At 39.4% G+C, this 18834-nt stretch overlaps 3 protein-coding genes across 4 annotated transcripts; all 3 read left to right on the top strand.

Moving 5' to 3' along the window:
- On the top strand, nt 1-2162 carry LOC141913232 (matrilin-1-like). Its single transcript, XM_074804704.1, has 7 exons — nt 1-81; nt 160-529; nt 615-641; nt 964-1199; nt 1273-1450; nt 1851-2018; nt 2091-2162. Exons 1-7 carry the CDS (start codon nt 76-78, stop codon nt 2132-2134), a joined length of 1029 nt encoding a protein of 342 aa, XP_074660805.1. The 5' UTR covers nt 1-75; the 3' UTR covers nt 2135-2162.
- Nucleotides 2163-2894: 732 nt separating this feature from the next.
- On the top strand, nt 2895-4660 carry LOC141912973 (monocarboxylate transporter 14-like). The gene is made up of 3 exons (XM_074804411.1): nt 2895-3069; nt 3274-3417; nt 3488-4660. Exons 1-3 carry the CDS (start codon nt 2895-2897, stop codon nt 4489-4491), a joined length of 1323 nt encoding a protein of 440 aa, XP_074660512.1. The 3' UTR covers nt 4492-4660.
- Nucleotides 4661-6956: 2296 nt separating this feature from the next.
- LOC141912910 (uncharacterized) lies at nt 6957-17418 on the top strand. 2 transcript variants are annotated; one of them, XM_074804337.1, is made up of 22 exons: nt 6957-7230; nt 7489-7633; nt 8117-8262; nt 8544-8712; nt 8819-8943; nt 9199-9358; nt 9612-9760; nt 10401-10524; nt 10641-10795; nt 11141-11264; nt 11340-11470; nt 11667-11814; nt 12059-12260; nt 12344-12480; nt 12858-13079; nt 13431-13660; nt 13806-14037; nt 14602-14875; nt 15316-15575; nt 15806-16043; nt 16129-16208; nt 16327-17418. In XM_074804337.1, the coding sequence occupies exons 1-22, from the start codon at nt 7007-7009 to the stop codon at nt 17152-17154; spliced, it is 4503 nt and encodes a 1500-aa protein (XP_074660438.1). In that variant the 5' UTR covers nt 6957-7006; the 3' UTR covers nt 17155-17418. The 2 variants fall into 2 exon arrangements, with proteins under 2 accessions (XP_074660438.1, XP_074660439.1); XM_074804338.1 differs by having other exon boundaries at nt 7090-7230; nt 7512-7633.
- The last annotated feature ends 1416 nt before the right edge of the window (nt 17419-18834 follow it).

Genomic DNA, 18834 nt, shown 5'->3' with positions numbered 1-18834 from the left:
AACTGGAAACAGTCGATCCTTCTGAATAGCACAGACAATAAGGAGCAACTTCTTAATGACATTATTTCAAACAAAATGCCAGTTAGTACCTCAATACATTATCATAATTATCGATAACATAAGTACGTCTTAACATCATGATTTTTTTTCAATCTAAAGGATGTTGCTATTCATGGATCAATAACTGGTGAGGCGATTAAGAAATCATACCAGAAGAGCATGTCGCAGGCGTATGGAGGTCGAGCTGATGCCGAAAAATTCATGATAGTATTCTTCGATGGATTTCCCAGTAATCAAACAGCCCTGACGGCTGCAGCTAATGGCTTGAACAAAAATGGTGTGAAGCGAATTGTCTTAAATCTTCAGGATCCACGACGTATCGTGGAACCGAACGATATTCAAAAGACTAACTTCAAACTAGCGGCGAACCCAAGCTCCGATGCTTACTCTGGCAGCGCTGCGGACAATGGATTCATTGAAGAGACTGTTAAAAAGCTCATTTCTGGTTTTGATGACCTCTGCCCAAAACGTTAGTAAACAAGGACCGCATTTCATTTATCTTGATGATAATTCTGTATACGATTCATTAAATATTCTCATTGTATTCATTTCAGCACCTGCACCAGCACCAGAAAAGAAAAGTAAGCAACCGATTTCAAAATTTAATCATTTATACATAATTCGTACTAAAAGAGAAAAACATTTACATATTCAGACATTGATGTATTGTTAAATATATAGAAATCCACAATATCGACGTTTTAGACAAATTCCTTCCAACCATCATCAATCTGAAACGTCACTGATATGAAACAGATTTTTCGTTGTTCAAATTCCATGTATCAATATTGTGGGTTTTTTCATTAACTACATAACAAATTGCGATTAAATGACATTCAAAGTATGTATGATTGGTCATTTAAAGTTTTGTATGTCTAAAACAAACGAATCTTTGTACTTTAGAGTGTGACCTGGCTGATATCGTGTTCATCGTTGATGTATCGGCGAGCACTAGAACAGCCGAATGGGCCAATGCGATGCATGTTGTAGATTACGTTTCGAGTAACGCTTTCGGTCATTTTGGTAACGAAACTCAAATTGGGCTGCTGTCATACGCTCGTGCGACACACGGAAACTTTGCTCTGAAAGCAGGAAATTCAAAAGCAGCTGTCACTGATCTCGTGGCGAAATCCTCTGTGGTAAGTATTTCATCAGCAATCTTGTAGATTTAGCTCCTCGTCTTTACATATTTTCTCACGTCCTACCTTACAGGAATACCTAGGCCGCAGCACGGCTACAAGTAATGCTCTAAAATATGCTCGAGACGTTAGCTTCTCTGCAGCGCATTCCAGACGAAACTCAACGGCTAAAATGATCGTCTTGCTGTACGATGGTGTTTCGAGAAGCGCTTACTGGGTTAAACAAGAATCCGAGAAGAACGTCGATGCAGGTAAACACAGCTTCGACTCATCGGGGTCGACGCGACGAGTCGCTTCACTCGATGCGTTTCTTTCTATTTACCCTTCATTCACGGACAGAAACCATATGATACAGACCCTGTTCGAAGTAACCAGCTAATTTTCTAATTGCTATATACGCGGTAGAACCCTTTTTCGATTGGATTTTTTATGATACTCATTATTGACGAATACTTTACATGATTTTGCCTTATAAAACCTGGCCAAATATCGCTCTCATTGTCAATCGCTGAAATATCTAAAATTGAATATATCGAAATGAATAAATTTCACAAAATCAACATTAAGGAGCCCTTATCGTCACCGTCTGAGGATTCGATGAAATTAGATACAAACAGATGATTATATTAATTTAGATCTGATATTTTGCAGGAATTGAATCTATCGTAGTCGGAGTTCCCGGTCACTCGATGAGTGAAAGAAGCCAGACGGAATATCAGGCTATTTCCAATAACAACAACGATTTGAAAATTCTTGTTTCCTCCTGGCAAGGAGTTGCCACTAAGGTTTCGGCTGCCCTTCAGAAAATCTGCGCTAAAGGTAGTTTCATCCATCGATGTGATTATTGAACGATAATCGAATGTTGGTTTACAAAAATATATTTTCTTACAGGATCTGGAAGTGCTGGAGCAGGAGTGCCAGGAACGAAAAAATGAATCAAAAATTATCAGCTATAATCCAGTATAGAATGTCATAGAAATATTTCAATTAATTGAGTTAGAATGAATTCGAAATGAATAAACCTAAATAGCTGACATAACATAACCAAAATCGTTTGTCTGTTTCTTTTTGTTAAGAACCTCAGGTCGAACTGACATCAATGTAGGAGGCTCAGAACTGATTGCAACACCCGTAAAGTTACTCTTCGTAGCTCACCAAGAAGTAAGCGATACCTGTCCAGTTTATCTCGGGGTAAGCATGCTTGCATGCTCACGGAATCCAGCTCAATCCCCATGAACTCGATGACAGTCCCTGACCCAAGCGTTTTCTCTGGGACGGCGGGCGCCAATTATTACAATAGACTGATGCAAATTCGTCACTAATGCCATCACTTGCCACAGTAGCGGCACCGTTACCCCATTGCTACCTATGTTGATAAGTGATCAACTATGTTGATTTTTGCCATCTTTTGAAATTACAAAAATCTGGGTTATTGCATCACTTTGTCATACAATTACATAGAACGAACCTATCGTCGAAGAAAACTGACTTGTGGATGGTGTTTTGTATAACCGAACAAACGGGCTCAGTATAGCGTCGGATTAAACAGGTCTAATAACGATTGTACAATAAATGTCACATTTTATTGTTGATAAATGACGATCGCAAGAACCAGTTTTTCAGACCGAATAAATTTTACCTGGGCTTATATGTGAATATTGCTATTGCTACAACGTGGAAACAAAAACCTGTCCCATGCCAGAAACACGCTGGATTGTCGTTGTATCGTCGTTTATTGCAGGATTCGTTACAACTGGAATCTCATACTCTACGAGTATTTATTACGTCGAATGGATTGAGTCGTTTGATGAGAGTTATTCGTTAACGAGTATTGTAGCATCGTTAAATATCGGTCTGTCGTCTTTGCTCGGTATGTTATTCAACTAAATACACTAAACATATTACATATGAAATATGTAGTAGTATAGCAATCATATTGACAAGAGGTGACCGATAAGATGACAAAATTGGCCCGAGCTCAGAGTAGTTAGAGTTGAGAGTTACAAAAATACGTTAGGATATGAGAAAATCAGACGAGATGTAATACTAGTATATTGACTCGTTTATTTTTCAGGTCCATTGGCTAGTGTCCTAGTCAGTTACATTGGATATAGCTGGGTATTTATATTTGCCGGAATTGTTTCGTTTGCCGGAATGTTGTCAGCCGTATTTGCAAACAATATCCATGTTTTGATAATTACATTCGGTATCATGACAGGTAAGTGGTGGATTTTGAAGTTCATTTCGGTCAAGAATCGGTCACTGCTTTACCTATGTATATTTTTCAGGATTTGGTTACGGTATTGCATTCACGCCGTTACTAGTCATCGCACCTACATTTTTCCCTGAAAAACAGTCATTAGCGCAGGGATTTGCAATATCCGGAATAGGATTAGGAACGATTGTTATGCCACTAATAATTGAATCAACTATTGTAGCATATGGTTGGCGCGGTAGCATATTGATACTAGCTGGTATGTCTCTTAATCTGACGGTATGCGGAGTAATGATTCGCCTGGTTCCAAAACTAAAACAGCACGAACAACCAAAAACCAAAAAGAACGTCTTACAGTTGTCGATGTTGAAATTTGTACCTTTCTTACTATTGCTCATCAACGGGTTTCTTTTTGCGATGGCGTTATCAGTAATGTTCGTGCATCTGACGGCTCTGGTGCAGCACCAAACGAACGTCAGTAAATTAAAAGCAAGTCGATTTTTAATGGGATACGGTATTGCTAATCTAGCAGGTCGTGTTATTCAAGGTCCAATCGCTCATATAAAGAAAGTACACTTATTTTCTCAGATGCTATTATCCTATATGATAATGGCAATATGTGTAATACTAATGACAGTAACGAATAAGTTCTGGATAATGCTTATATTCGGTTGTGTAACTAGTTTTATGTCGGTACCTTATGGAGTATTATCGCCGGCAATAACAACTGATATTGTTGGCTACGAGCGATTTGAAATTGGATTCGCCTATCTCAGTTTCACCTGCGGTATAGGACTGATCATCGGAGCACCGATCGCCGGGTGGATTTATTCTACCAGTGGTGATTACAAATATTCGCTTTATTTCACTGCCGTTTCTATAATCTGTTCCGTAATGATTTTGTTGAAAACGTGGTGGAAGAGCTGCAATGAACACAGGCGGTGTGAAGTGGTTTCGGAGCTTGAGGAGGAAGGGGAGGATCCTGATGATAAAATGAATCTTACATCGCCTGGTCAGTTAAAAATTCCTGTGACGAAACCGCTCATCAGTCAACAGATTGAAACTTTAAATCATTGATGAAACGTAACGATGATGTGGAGTCGCACAATAAGAAAAAAAAGAACGAGGCTGAAATGTTTCCAGGTGCAGTGACATTCAGTATTCCTGAAGATGACTAGTTGGATTACCATTAATTAACTCAAGGATACATTTCGGGCTCATTTTTCTTTCTTATTCTGGGATGAATGTTGCCTAAATATAGAAAATAAAGATTGTAAAAAATTGTATAAAAGGTGACAGCTATGAATTATCGTCATCAAAGAACACTGTTATCGTTCTCTTGATTGACTGGTTTACTAGGAGACAAAAACACATATACGTCTATATAAATCTTTTAAACGTACACAAAGCATCTTCCACCTATTTTGGTAGCTGATCCGCGAATTTTCAATCATTGCCTGTACTAGAGAATCTTGTTCTTTATACTGTGAATATTCGGCTGCGACCGTTTCTACTCGTCGACAATGTCTACAACCCAATGAGCCAAATACCAGTCCAATGTGATAAGTCTCACTTGGAACTATTTAATGCTTTAATGGACTTGAGCCAACTTTCCTTTATGCAGACGACACCTCTCTTTACATCCCAATTGACCCAGAAAACCCCGCTACTCTATACTACAATCGGACCTAAATAAGATCTTTGAGTGGTCACAAACATGGTGCCTATCCTTTAAACCATCGAAAAGCGTCGATATGATTTTTAGTAAGAAAGGCTCTAAAAAGTTGGGAAACGAAGTCGTTCCGAGCAAAAAACTCACAAACATTTAGGATTCATCTTTGACGAGAATCTCTCGTTTAATGATCATGTGGAGTCTCTAGCAAATAAGGTGCAAAAATAAATAAATCCACTGAAGCACTTATCCCGGTTTGTTACATCCCGTCATCTCAATAAGATTTACTCGTCCTTCATTAGCCCTCATATCGACTATGGAGGCATATTGTACAACAGTGCAAGTAAAGCCTCCCTCGCAAAACTGGACCGAGTCCACTACTCAGCAGCTCCTTGCGTTTCCGGGTGTATCCGTGGCTCGAATTCTAGCAAAGTCTTTTCTTGTCTCAACTGGAAAACACTCGATACTCGTAGGAAAGAACGACTTCAAACATATATGTACCGAGTCTCATCAGGAAATATTCCCACTTACGTCTCTACTATCTTTAATACATACAAATCGGCTCGACCTCGCTTCATCAGAAATCCTCGACCCTTCACCATACCAGCCGGTACTAGTGCGGAAATTCGTTCGTCCCCATCCTTTTTACTCATAGACACCTGGAACAACACCGACAATAATCTTCGCTCGCTGACTACGCTTTCCATATTCAAGTCTCGTATCAAACATCAAGTTTCGACTGCTGTTCCAACCTACTTGTTTAAGGACATAAACTGCGATGAAGAAATTTCACTTAACCGATTACGCGCCGACCTTTTAAAATCTCAATTTTATGTTCACAACTTTATCAATGTCCGTAATCCTACATGCAACTTATGTAACAAACCAGCTAACACTAAACACTTTATGCTTAAATGCCAGTCACCTGGTCACAAAACAAAAATCGACGCTCTGTTTTCCTCATTCGACAATAAAATAACTGATCACATCTCAAATCTCACTGAAACCAATAAGATAAACTTCCTACTTAACGGCAACATCTCCCTTTTCGACCTTCGTACTAACACTCAAATGCTAAGATGCTAAGATTTTATTATCGTTTTCATGAAGGGATGAACTCAAGACAAATGCGGACGGTACCACATAATCAGTACCATATCATCTTATGTTGGGCCAAACAACATGCCGTATAGGCCACCTATCATTAGAGATTTTAGTCGGCAGTTTAACATTAACATGTTTTATGAACCCCCTCCTAGAAAAAATCCTTGATCCGCGCCTGTAAATGTGTGGCTAGTTCTAACACCGCTGGCTTATTGTCACCGGGAAGTCCTTGATTTTTCAAATGGCCCGAATCATCCATCAAACGTCACAGATTGTTCATTCGATTCGCCGTTTCTGATAAAAGTTTCATTCATGCAAAGTCTGCATTCATCTGGTTATAGTTTCAGCTTCAATGGTAATATAACAATTTTTTTCGAATAGCAGCTAAACTATGCCGTTGAACAAAAGAATAATCAGAATCAGAATGAAGCGTACATCGATGATTAAAGTACCGGTATCGTGTGATTGTCGCGAATAGCAACCAGGCAAACGATCAGCTGTATCCCAAGCTACTACAGTACATAGAACGTAGCCAACCTTTAGCTATTACAGCTCATGGATTAATCAGACAAAAAGTAAAACGTACGGTCGTTTGCCATTCGATCACATTTGTGTTCTACGCCAGTAAATACACCAACCTACTGCTTGAATAAGGGGAACGTTAACACAGGAAAACAGGTTATCGAAATGAAACGTTTTGAAATATAAACATAGCACGGAATGACGTATGCGCATAGTGACAATTACTACCGGGTAGAACGGTGCATGAAAATTGTATTCAGTATGAAAGAACTAATAAGTAAGTGAACGACAAAAATGGCGAAATTTCTTCCGCGGTATCGTTTTAAAGATGCGAGCGAGGATGACGAAGATCTCCTTAGGGACGACGAGGAAGGTTATCGAGAAGTTTCGAGCGCACAACTAATCGGGGAGATAGAATACCTGCGAGATGCGGTGTGTGCACCAGGTTATCCACGCTACTCAACTCCACCAGGGACGATGGCCATTGCCGCTCTGCAATGGATTAAATCGAAACATGAGTAAGGTTTGAATTTAACGATGATAATCGTCATCGCTTATGAATAATTAAAGATAATCTGAACATTCTTAGAATTGTTTCTAGAATATAAACATGTATAGTGTTCTGATCTATCAGAGGCCTAGTGCTTTACATTAACGATCATTAAGTTGTAATCTGCGATATGGACTTACAGATAAGTAAGAAAAATGAAAACATAGGACAGACGTGCATCGGCGGCATATCAAACGCGTATAAAAGATTGTTTTCTATTTGAAAGTGATTTTGAGGATTCGGTTGCAGACGAATTCTACCCATTAATCTATGATTTGGTCGTGCACCTGCTTACTGCTGGACCGGGTTCAACCCATATAGAATTGATACGCGAGATATTCCGACGCTTTGAAATGAAAGAATACATGGAGGTATGTCGCGACGGTGAATAGATATTGATAGGTCTAATAAAAACCCAGAAGAAATCTGTATTCCTACAAATACTGGTATGATGGAAAACGCGATGTAATCATCCGCTAACAGCGATAAAGAACAAACAATCCACAATTTCCAAAATCAAAATTTTTAAGTATGTACAATTTCTGGATCTATCGTAAACCATCTTGATACCATTTTCATGACTAAAGTTAACAAAGGCATTGAATATGAAGAAGAAGCACACACCCACAATTTGAAGAAAAACAACCCTCATTATTCATGCGTTTTCATGCAGCTTTTTCCCACGATTGTGTGCGAAGAATACTTTTAAACGTTTATTTGATTTACAGTCCAGCTGCTAATTGATTTAATGTTGAATTTCGAGCCTAAGTTTTCATAAAACCAAAATCAGACGTCACTTGCTTTTTTTACCATTGCTTTACCGTGGCATAGAATCATATCCACGTTTTCTGCAGGACAAATTAGATTCTGAACAGCTTAAGAAATTACTGAGGATCTTAATGCGTGAATTCATACCCGAGAAACACGTGGAAACCACGGATGATTTCTACAGTTCATGGGTCAGCGATTTGCTGAGGAATTATATATTCGATTATATCAGGTATATCTATAATAGTTCATTGGGACAAAACTCATTTCAAAACGCTGTGAAATAAACAAAGGCTTGATAAAGGCCTACGTATATCGACAGTGTCGTCTTCAATGCGATTAATCTATTATGACTAGTCTGGTCTCAGTAAGATACAAAGCGCATCGCTTGCTTTCTTAAATTCCTAAGATATGTACGTGAGAAAAAACCTAGACCTATTTCTACGGTTGTCAGTTCATCGAAACAATATTATCATTTTCAAACATTAATTTCATGAATATTCATATTCGCAGTGAAACCCAGTATAGGAATGTACTTACTGAGACTACGGAGCTGTACGTGTATTACCAACGCAAGTCCAACGATTCAAATCTTTCATCTGATATGGCCAGTGTTTATCAGGACGTCTGCCGTTTGTTGGATCGTGAATTGGAAGATGAGATTCAAGCTGAAATACTTAAGGTAAGATAAGATATGCAATGAACATTATGAGTGGGAGAACTTTTCGAGAATGTTTTCGTTTATCATTACCGAGAAATTTGAATATGAAACATTTCTTTTGTGACAGCAACCGGGAGACCCATTCAACATTGAAGGAATCATCAAAATAATCCAAGATGAAAAGTTTATTGAAGATGAAGACAAAGTCGAAAATGTGATCGATCAAATAAAGTCTTATATAAAATCTGCACTGTAAGTTTTACTGCTTGGTGATAAATTATAGAATCTTGAATATAAGGTGAATTAATACCAGTCTAAACGTGATAGAAAATCTTGTATATACGTTTCTTTCCATAAAGGAATATATTCATTTTCATTTGTCAGCGGTAGAAATACGTTGAAGATTGAAATAAACGCAATTGTAATTGATGTTGTCGCAAAGTATACCTAAATGTATCATATTATGTTCTACGAATGGAGAACTTACAATATGACATGTATTTCTAGATCCAGCAAAGAAATATGTTTGAAGCAGATTGCGACGGTGTTTCGGCTTTTAGAGGTGGCCGTAGACCACGAACCAACTAAATTGGCAAAAGATCTCCTGGATAGCGTGACTACTTTCTATCGACGTCTTGACAGCGATGAGCTTCGTCCATATATTCAGGTAGGCCTATCTCAGGTACCCGCCTCAATCAAATCTATAACATTTGGGAAACAGATTCAGCATTCTGGAGGAGTTTCCTGGTCATTTTATATGATATTAAGGCAGAATGTTCTGATCTGTTTGATATGAATGCTGTGAATTTCGATCCTCTCGTTATTATTTATATCCTTTACGGAAGGGATGACCATATTACATGTCATAAGCATACTGTAAAAACCCGCCAAACGCTCATATAATAGTCTTCGTATTGAAGGATAACGAACAATTGTTTGAAGAATACATCCAGAAAATGACAGATTTAGGACATTCGTTGAAAAACTATAGATTGTTGGCGAAGGTAATCGCGCGATACACAGATTTTCTGGATGCGGCTTGTAAAGTGAGCCACGGCAACAAAGAGCAGTAAGTTAAACACGAAACACGGAATGAAGGAAACTTATGTTGTAGAAACAAGTCTGCTCCATTCGGAGAGTGAAGACAGCAAAAGTTAGCACGCGTACAACAAGAAACACACGAAACAAGAGAACGGATTTTGTGTTCATGCGTTCCAATGTTTTGTTCGACCGCTATCCTATACGGCAAACAAACCGACATCACCGCTTAACAGAGAATAAGAAAGGATCATACTATATCCGACTTGTTTCGAGGTTTTTCTGTTGTGTGCGCCAGGCTTAAGCTGAAGAATGTTCCTTGTTTTTAGAGAAAGCAGACACCAATCGAAATAAGTTTTTCGGATTTCGTGAAACCAACTTTTGAAAAAAGGGTGTCGCGAAGACCGTGTTCACAGCCACGAAACACGCCAGAAGCGCTGTTCTGTTTGTGTTCAATTTTTTGCTGTATGCACCAAGCCTAGATTTGAAGCGAAACAAAAGAAACAAACATTTGCCAGTTTTGAATTTTGAAAGAAATTCCTAAAACAATCACAATATCTTTGAAATCAATTCCCTCCTGTATGTTTTTACAAAACTTTGAATACTCGTTTTTTACTCGTGACTCTCTTCGGGTTTGAGTTTTGTACTTACCTACTGCGATTATCAATTAGGAACAAAAAGGTACAAAGATTGTGGGCCTCGTATATGGGAATGTTGGTAACTAAACCGAAGAAAGAAATAGCGTCGGCCTGCGATAGAATGATCGAACATTACAAAGACATGATGCGCTGGAAGGTAGGATCTCGTTCACTCCACCCAAATCCCAGCGGCAGAATTTGGCACCATATTTCCCCGTAATGTTTAAGAAACCTTGTTTCGACTAAAGTCTATTTCATCTATTAATGCTCCAGGATGATGTGGAAGGCGCAAGGCCTGTGTTTGACGGAATGATAGCCTTGGCGACGTCGGCCTACAAGAACCTTACTCCAGACGAACTGGAGCACGAGGACTTTTGGACAGCGAGCTCTATAGCTGATTTCATCGAAGATTTCCTTGAATCATTACAGTAAGCTATAGACCATATTTACAAAGTTCAATCTGCCAAAACAATGTCTATGTGTGCAACCATGAACGGGAAATGAATACCTATTCAAATGTTATACGCTATGACTCAATAATTCGCGAACGAGACGAATGACAAATTAATTCCCCATTACGAGAGTAAGAAATCTAATTAAATTATGCCACGTCACAGTGCTTAGGCAAAACTTCGAGTCATAACTTGCACTATCGAGCAGGCTTCCGATTATCTAAAACTTTATTTCAGAATATATTCATTTCAGATAATATACCAATATATAAATTCTCTTAGATTTCATTGGTAATCATTGAATTGTTTTATAATTGACAGGAGTTCACGCGTTGTAAATCATTATCAAGAAGAAATATTTAGATTTTCGTTAGAATCTCTTAAGTCCGGTTCGCCGTATTTGATCAACATCGCGAGAGAAACGTGCGAATTCGTCGATTTAAAGGTAACTGCACTACATAAAATACTCTGTTAATTTCTAAAAGAATGAAAGATGAAACTGACGATGAATATCTTACAGAAACATAAACACTTCATAAAGGATGTGGTTACAACATTAGCGCGTTTGATAAAGGAGGATTTTGATTTTGAGATTGGTTGGTGCCATAAAGTGGTTAGTCACCTGCTCGACGCTGTGTTCAAGGTCTGCGAGTGAGTTTCATTTAAGAAAAATCATCGTATAAAACCTAGACCTATCCATGGTTGCAGAGGAGAGGTTCATATTCCCCAACATTTACAAAGTTTACAAATCCTAACTCACAACTGTGAAAGTGGTATTAATTCCATATTATCATTGTTAAAATAAGAACGTCTTTTGTACAGTTGTTATCTTTATCATCAATTATAGAGATGGTACTGAGCTGATGGCCTATAGTGAGTCTTTCACTTATATCTACGAGCAATGTCTAACGCGTGACTATATGGACTATTCAAGCGGCAACAAAAATACGTATGGCCTATTGACATTACAATGCTTACCTGTTTATACTTCTAAGGTACCCCTTACACCAATTGTAAAAATGATGAACGTTGTGGATGTCCTCTATTTCATGAATTCATAGAAGTTATCGTGAAATTAATAAGAACGATCATCTTAGATTTAAAAAGACCCTTAATTTTTGTTGGAAAATGATCGCTCGGCTCTGTAGGACTAGTTGACGTAACATCAACAGAGCAGAGCCTAGTGTTCGAAATGGGACAGGATTCAATTCGAAAGGCTTATTGTTTTGTATATTGTAGCACGCTCAGAGCTGTACACTGCAAGTACTCGAACCACTTTTCGGACACATAGTTAAACTACTAAACGACGAGGACGAAGATCTGTCGAACTGTATGAAAACAGTTTTAGAACTAATATCACGAACTCAACCAGTGATATTAGCGAAAATATTGAATGAAATCATAGGATTAGTAATTGTGGACGAAAAAACTGATCTATTCGGTAAAATACATGAGACATATAATGTAATAATCGAATGATATTGAAACACTCGAAATATTTATTCAAACGAATCGTGATTTTAGGTGTAATCGCTGCCGTGTATCCCGAATGTCCGAAGCCTGTCGAAGCTAAGTTAGACGAGCTTCAAGCGGTTGCGAAAGGAGACTGCAGACAATACTGGGCTATTTTACTGAACGCCATAGCGAGTGAGAATCCGTCAGTATGTTTCAAGTTCTATCTAAATACCAGTATTTCCAACTCTCAAAATTACCTCCAAAGACAAACATAGAGCCACCTTCTGTTGAACGAAGTCCACGTGGTTTGCCTTTTCTAAATCATCTCTCTGCTTAACTTTTCTAAATCATTTTCTCAGTTCGTTTGGATAATATCTCAAGGAACTTTATAGATGAACCGCTTCATGAGCCCAAACCATCGGGTAGTAGGCAGCCATGATAGCGTCCATTTTGAAAATCATACCATTACGTTTGCCTTATATTGGGAGGCGGTTATGTATTCCAGCAATTGTGAAACCTATGGGATAATCTTTTTATCACAAATTTTTGAGATAACACTCGCCTATGAATTCTCCTACTGCAGATAATAAAAGAAGAAATGATCGACCAAATAATGAAACACGACTTCAACGACCCATCGAGGTTCGGATCGGCGATTATGGTGTTGAACACGCTTGCGCAGAAGGACCCGTCGCCGATATCACCGAGTGCTGTGGATATCATAACAAAAGAGATCGGAGCGAGTCAAGTGAAATCTGCCATGTTGCCTTACATGCTTGCTAGCATAGTTAAAAATTCGAAAAAGGTTTGCTAAGTTTAATTAAAAGATATCTACAAGTATTAACTCATCGCAACGGCTCTAAATTGAAAGATATGGATTAGGCGAATGTTTGGAGTGCTCTAAACTTTCTGACATTTTATGTCATGGCTTCTATGCTCCTCCTATCCGAGGGGTAATTGGCTATTTGGTCTGATCACAGTGTAACAGTCTTATATGCGGTGTAGTCTAAGGGGACGTTGGAAAAGACAGTCGGAGTTGGTTTTGCGAGGAGTTTAATATGCCCCGTTTACAAAGAATGTATGAAACACTATATTTAGCTAGTTTCTTGACCACGACATGTATGATACTTCACTTAACTTAAATTGTTTTTATCAGAGACCCTCTCCTGTAGCAGAAAAGGTATTCAACGCTTTGATAGACTGGGTGAAAAAGAATACAGATGATGCTCAAACCTGTGTAACAGGAATTGGTGCAGTCGGTCAGTTCGGAGTTGAATATAAGGCATTGCTGACCAGGGAACGGAACCTGTTCGAAGCGCTTGCAAAAAAGCACGGAGGACTTGCTCAAGCGGTTGAACATATAATCAACATAATCGAAGGACGAAGGTAAATATTCCCACCATTAGCCAGTTGTGTAAGGGTTTTAAAACTGGTTTTCGTCATACCTTACAACTTAAAATGCATATACAATAACTAAGCGCCAACGGGATTATTGTAACAAGCTTAATTTAATGAATCAATACGACTACAGCTTAGGTAATATCGTAAAAACTGTTGAAAAACATCAAGAAGATATCGATGATTTAGACACAAGAGTTACCACGGCTGAAAATAATGTTGATCAACTGACCGAAGATGTTGATAAGACCAAAGAAGAAGTTGATAAACTGGCTGTAGCCGCGATCGTCGCAGACGAACGTCTGGATAATCTTGACGATAAAGTTGACGAATTAGATGAAAAGGTAGAAGAAATAGATATGAAGGTATGTAGATTGTATACTAGGTTTTGAGTAACTGTCCTTACGGTTCCTGTTTCACTATCAGGATTACCTTTCTTTGTGTGCAAGACATATATGGTTGAAATGTTTTCTTTTACAAGTATCTGCGTTGCCGGAAAGAACAGGAGCCATTAACATACTCCCTGGCAGGTATTCGAACCTGTTGGCATTGCTATATTCAGCAACAGCATGAAACCCTACCACACTAGACCGGGTGCGCAGGTTTGCTGAAGGAAAACTTGCGGCACTAATCAGATTGCCCATTGTATAATCGCTGAGACAAATTTTACGTAAAAACTATAAATTGAAAAACCCGTACTAGAATAAAACGGCATATCTGATTGGCTAATAATGACACCATCTAAGCTTCGCATGTAAGCGGCGCACTCGGGCTAGTGTGGCAGGGCGAGTCTCGATGTCATCAGGTTCGGATCCCTGCAGGGAGAGAATGCTTCATTTGATGTCGAGGATAACATTATATTCGAGAAAATTAACACAAAATAAAGCAATATTTGATCCATATCCATTTCTGATGGTGAATTCTTGTAGACTGTGAGTAATGCACCCGCTTGGTCGAAACAAGTTTCAACATTGTTGAACCCCGAAGCCGAACACGACTGGCGCCTGTTAGCCCAGCGTCTCGGGTATAACCCGACTGATATTCGTGGCTGGGCGACTCAAAACGATCCCTGTATGTCACTGCTTAGCGAATGGTTTGCCACGCATAAAACCAGCGAAGCCAGCCATGCAGTTTTGGAGATATTGGTTGAAATCGACAGATTGGACGCTGCAATAGTTATCGAGGAAGCTCTTAAAAATGTTGGTAAGTCTACTAAATTGTCCTAACTCGGAGCATACACATTCAAAACACATTAAAATCGGCAGCATGTATTTGCAATGGTCTCACATCTTTAAACGTTACACTGTACCCAATCTAGTTCTCGAGATAAGCAAAGATCTACATTATCTGTTTCCAAACTCGTGGTTGTCCTTATACACGATGGGCAACTAGAAACGGATAGAAACCCGATAGCGCATTTGTATTCTGTATTGATTTCTCGAATGCTGGACGAAAAGTTACAACCGCTCCGTAGCGATATTGAGAGATTGGTTCATAAAAACAATACAATCCACCACGATACTCTAGAAATTAAACCTCAAAGCCTGTACCGGTACCAATAAAAATTGTATATTGAATATTATAACGGTGCTTCATACAGCCTTAAACAACATGCAGTTAAGATAACATATTTGACAATACAGAGGACGTCGTGACCGAAGAGGCTCCAGAGTATGCCTCGCCTCCACCCGTCTTCCTCAGTTACCAGTGGAGCCATCAACCAGAGGTGAAGCTACTTCGCAAGCATTTGCTAATGGCCGGATTTCAGTGTTGGATGGACATCGGTCAGATGGGAGGGGGCGATAAACTCTACGCCAAAATAGACGAAGGAATTCGGGCAGCTAAAGTCGTCGTTTGTTGCGTTACAGAGAAATACGCGAAATCTCCAAATTGTATCAGAGAGGTAACAACCGTCGAATGTGCTTCATTTACGAATTCAAATATCATGTGTATCATATGATTTACAACGTAATATCTAAGATATGAAATATTGAATTGAATCGAATATTATTCTGCAAGTTTGAATTAAATGCCAATCCCGGGCTTTTGGTATATAGGGTGAAATTCTCCTACTAGAATGCACGTACATAGACTCGAGATCTCACTGTGTCTGGGGACAATTGTGTCTTTCAGGTGAACCTGGCTGTCAATCTGGGCAAGCCCATCATCCCGATTCTACTAGAGCGAGTGCAGTGGCCACCAGCTGGATCAATGGGGCCCATATTCGGCGAATATCTGTATATCAGCATGCACCTGAGGAAGGGATCGCTGGGGAGAGGGGAAAGGAATTGGCACGATGAGAAATTCAGTGAACTACTCATGCAGCTCAGTTTCAATAAGATAATGCCCGAAGAAGAAATTGTCGATCCTGGTAGGTACCGCGCTTAAACACTAAAAAAAAACTATTGACTCCATCCACCCCGTGTATCATGTTGATTCGCATTTCTATCGAATAGAGTACAGAAATTGGTGGGAACCCGAGCCGGAGGAGATAATTCTTCCCATTCGAGAAGATCAGAAGACGAAATCGAATCAGGTATACATATCAGGTTAACACATGAAATTTAGAATCTGATTTCGAATATGTCGTAAATTCTCATCGAAACCTATGGTGCGTCATCCTTCACGACTTTTTGAATGGTTCTATATTACAGATAACATCTCCAGCGGAGAGTCCGCCCGAAGCAGCGCAAGTGTTCATATCTTACCAGTGGGGTAAACAGCCTCAGATTAAACGGCTGTATCGCCGATTGACTGAACTAGGATTTCATTGCTGGATGGATATCTATCAGATGGGAGGCGGCGACTCACTGTACGATAAAATCGACCGCGGAATTAGAAACTGTCGAGTAGTTGTATCGTGTGTCACTGAAACATATTCCAAATCAGCAAATTGTCGTAAAGAGGTTTCACTGTGCGACGCCTTGAAGAAGCCGATTATTCCCTTATTGTTAGAAGATACAAGATGGCCACCGGGCGGTCCTATGAGCATGGTATTCACAGAGTTGCTTTATATAGATTTTGCTCACGAAGAAAATGTTCAAGAAACTTGGACAGGAAATTCATTCGATCAACTGTTCGAAAAATTGAGAATATATGCGGACGATCCCCAGGATTCGAGCGCAGCGGTTGACGAGAAAACGGATGCCAAAAATGATGCCCAAGATTCCAAGGCCCCTCTCGAGGAATCAACGGACAATCCGGAGCCCAGCGTTACAGAGGAATCCAAGGAATCTCCAATCGTGTCTAAACCACGCGAAGCAATGGCAGTAACAGAACCCGAAGCTACAAATCCATCCACCAAAGGTCCTGTCAAGGAAAAGCCAGAGGAAAGCCATGATATGGACAATGATAAACTTCTGGAAACTCCACAGTTCAACAATGTGTCTAGTAACAATGCGCAGCAAAATAATGTGAAACAACCAGCTCCACCCAAACAAAACGACCCACCGAAAAAGTCAAAAACATGTAACATTCTTTGAAGTGCAAGGTCAGATTTATTTTTAGATTTAAAGTGATATAGAATTGTGGGTTTAATAACAAGTAATTACGTTTTGTATGTCATTTTTGGCTTTGGAGGATGCCGCGAAGTCAGTCCTTGTTGACTACCATGGCGATTATATTGGAAGAGCGAGACCTCCCTCAGGTTACACTGGTTTATTGTATTGCGAGTGTATCTTCGGAGAAATCAGCAACTAGACCCAATACTTAACGAGACAAATGCCACGCAATCAGTAAACCAATAAAAAAGTCGGCGATATTCATATATCGAATCAAATTCTTTTATTTGCGGTTTTCTATCCGCTCGGCTGAAGCCCCATTAGTACCGACCGTATCGTACCCCTTTTGTACCATATTGGCCCCACTCCACGCGGTTTCACCACAGCGCGGGATTTACGCGAAGCAGCAGAACGTATACATATAGCCACACTTCGTATACATGTGTCAGCTGATTTCAAGGCGTACAACTATCTGATAGGATATGGCGCGAAGTTAATAAATGATATTGCCGCAGTAAAGCTAGTGAGGAACTGTCCCGATTGAGTGCACAGCGGTCAAAAACATATAAATTGGAGACCCCAGAACTCCCCCTTCGGTGCTCGCTTCGTCGTTGTAAAAGAAATTCCCAAAGGTTGAGATGATTTCTCGTAGCCCTTTCTATCCCCAGAAATGACAGCGCTAGTATGAACATAGGGAAAGTGCCTAATGATCTAGTAATACGGAATGTTGCCATTATGAAACAGATTCAATGCTGGATTCAATTCCAAGGCGGGACGACAGCTTCGACTGTAATGAACATTTAAATCCTGGTGATACTATCCTTAAAAATCTCACAACTCATAAAACGCTTGAATAGGTAATTGAAAAACTAGGCCAATACATGTTTATTTTACATTATTCACAAAATACGGCGGCGCTATAGTATAGGATTCGATAAGAACAACAGAAAGCACCATCTTAGACTCGTTCCTTTCATACCCCAGAAGCGATTCGATTCACAGACAGTTTAGTTCGTTCGCTATGTTCAATTATGTAAATCGTTAAACGGTCCGCATGAGTGATCTATCGGCGGAAGTGAGTAGATTGTTCAGCGCCGATCGGTGTTCAACGGCTTGTGCCGGCCGACGGCATAGAGCGTGTCATTACAATAACTGTAATATTCACTTGCGTATTTGTCTAATCTGGTTTAATCGAACTAATGTAAATCGAATCACAAAAACTCCTATGAAAACATAGAGAGGTATCACGTACATAAAGGAACCAGTCTAAAATAAACATGCATACATTAACAGAAACATCAGTCCATTGATAACCAGGGCAAAGTTTTCAAAACAGTAGAATCCACCCAAGTCGGATCTGACCAACTCAGATATTTTTCTGAATTACTTTTTTAACCATGTACCATACACCGAACTCAACTTGAGCCGAGTCATAAATGGAATTCATTTCTGAAGTTAACTTTAAGTCAACCAACTCTGAAAATACACTACTCCCCGTGATACTTTCATAATTTGACCAGTGTATTTTTTAAGGTCTAATCCTCATTTTCCACCACGGTTTAAGGGTTTATGGCTTTTGAGAAACTGGGATGATGCCTGATAATTGAGAAGGCCCTAGAAAACAAAAACACTTAAGCGTTAGAAATTACTTTCATCGAACCA

The sequence above is a fragment of the Tubulanus polymorphus genome, chromosome 11, assembly GCF_964204645.1.
Source record: "Tubulanus polymorphus chromosome 11, tnTubPoly1.2, whole genome shotgun sequence".
Classification (NCBI taxonomy): domain Eukaryota; kingdom Metazoa; phylum Nemertea; class Palaeonemertea; order Tubulaniformes; family Tubulanidae; genus Tubulanus; species Tubulanus polymorphus.
This window is presented reverse-complemented; position numbering and strand designations above follow the sequence as displayed.

Bases quoted from the DNA above. Each gene is read 5' to 3' on its own strand.
- LOC141912973 (XM_074804411.1), top strand. From the start codon at position 2,895: ATGCCAGAAACACGCTGGATTGTCGTTGTATCGTCGTTTATTGCAGGA. The intron at 3,070-3,273 runs GTATGTTATTCA...TTTATTTTTCAG, and splicing joins CGGTCTGTCGTCTTTGCTCG to GTCCATTGGCTAGTGTCCTA. The intron at 3,418-3,487 runs GTAAGTGGTGGA...TATATTTTTCAG, and splicing joins TACATTCGGTATCATGACAG to GATTTGGTTACGGTATTGCA.
- LOC141912910 (XM_074804337.1), top strand. From the start codon at position 7,007: ATGGCGAAATTTCTTCCGCGGTATCGTTTTAAAGATGCGAGCGAGGAT. The intron at 14,038-14,601 runs GTATGTAGATTG...GAATTCTTGTAG, and splicing joins TAGAAGAAATAGATATGAAG to ACTGTGAGTAATGCACCCGC. The intron at 16,044-16,128 runs GTAGGTACCGCG...TCTATCGAATAG, and splicing joins AGAAGAAATTGTCGATCCTG to AGTACAGAAATTGGTGGGAA.
- LOC141913232 (XM_074804704.1), top strand. The intron at 530-614 runs GTTAGTAAACAA...TATTCATTTCAG, and splicing joins TGATGACCTCTGCCCAAAAC to CACCTGCACCAGCACCAGAA. The intron at 642-963 runs GTAAGCAACCGA...TTTGTACTTTAG, and splicing joins ACCAGCACCAGAAAAGAAAA to AGTGTGACCTGGCTGATATC.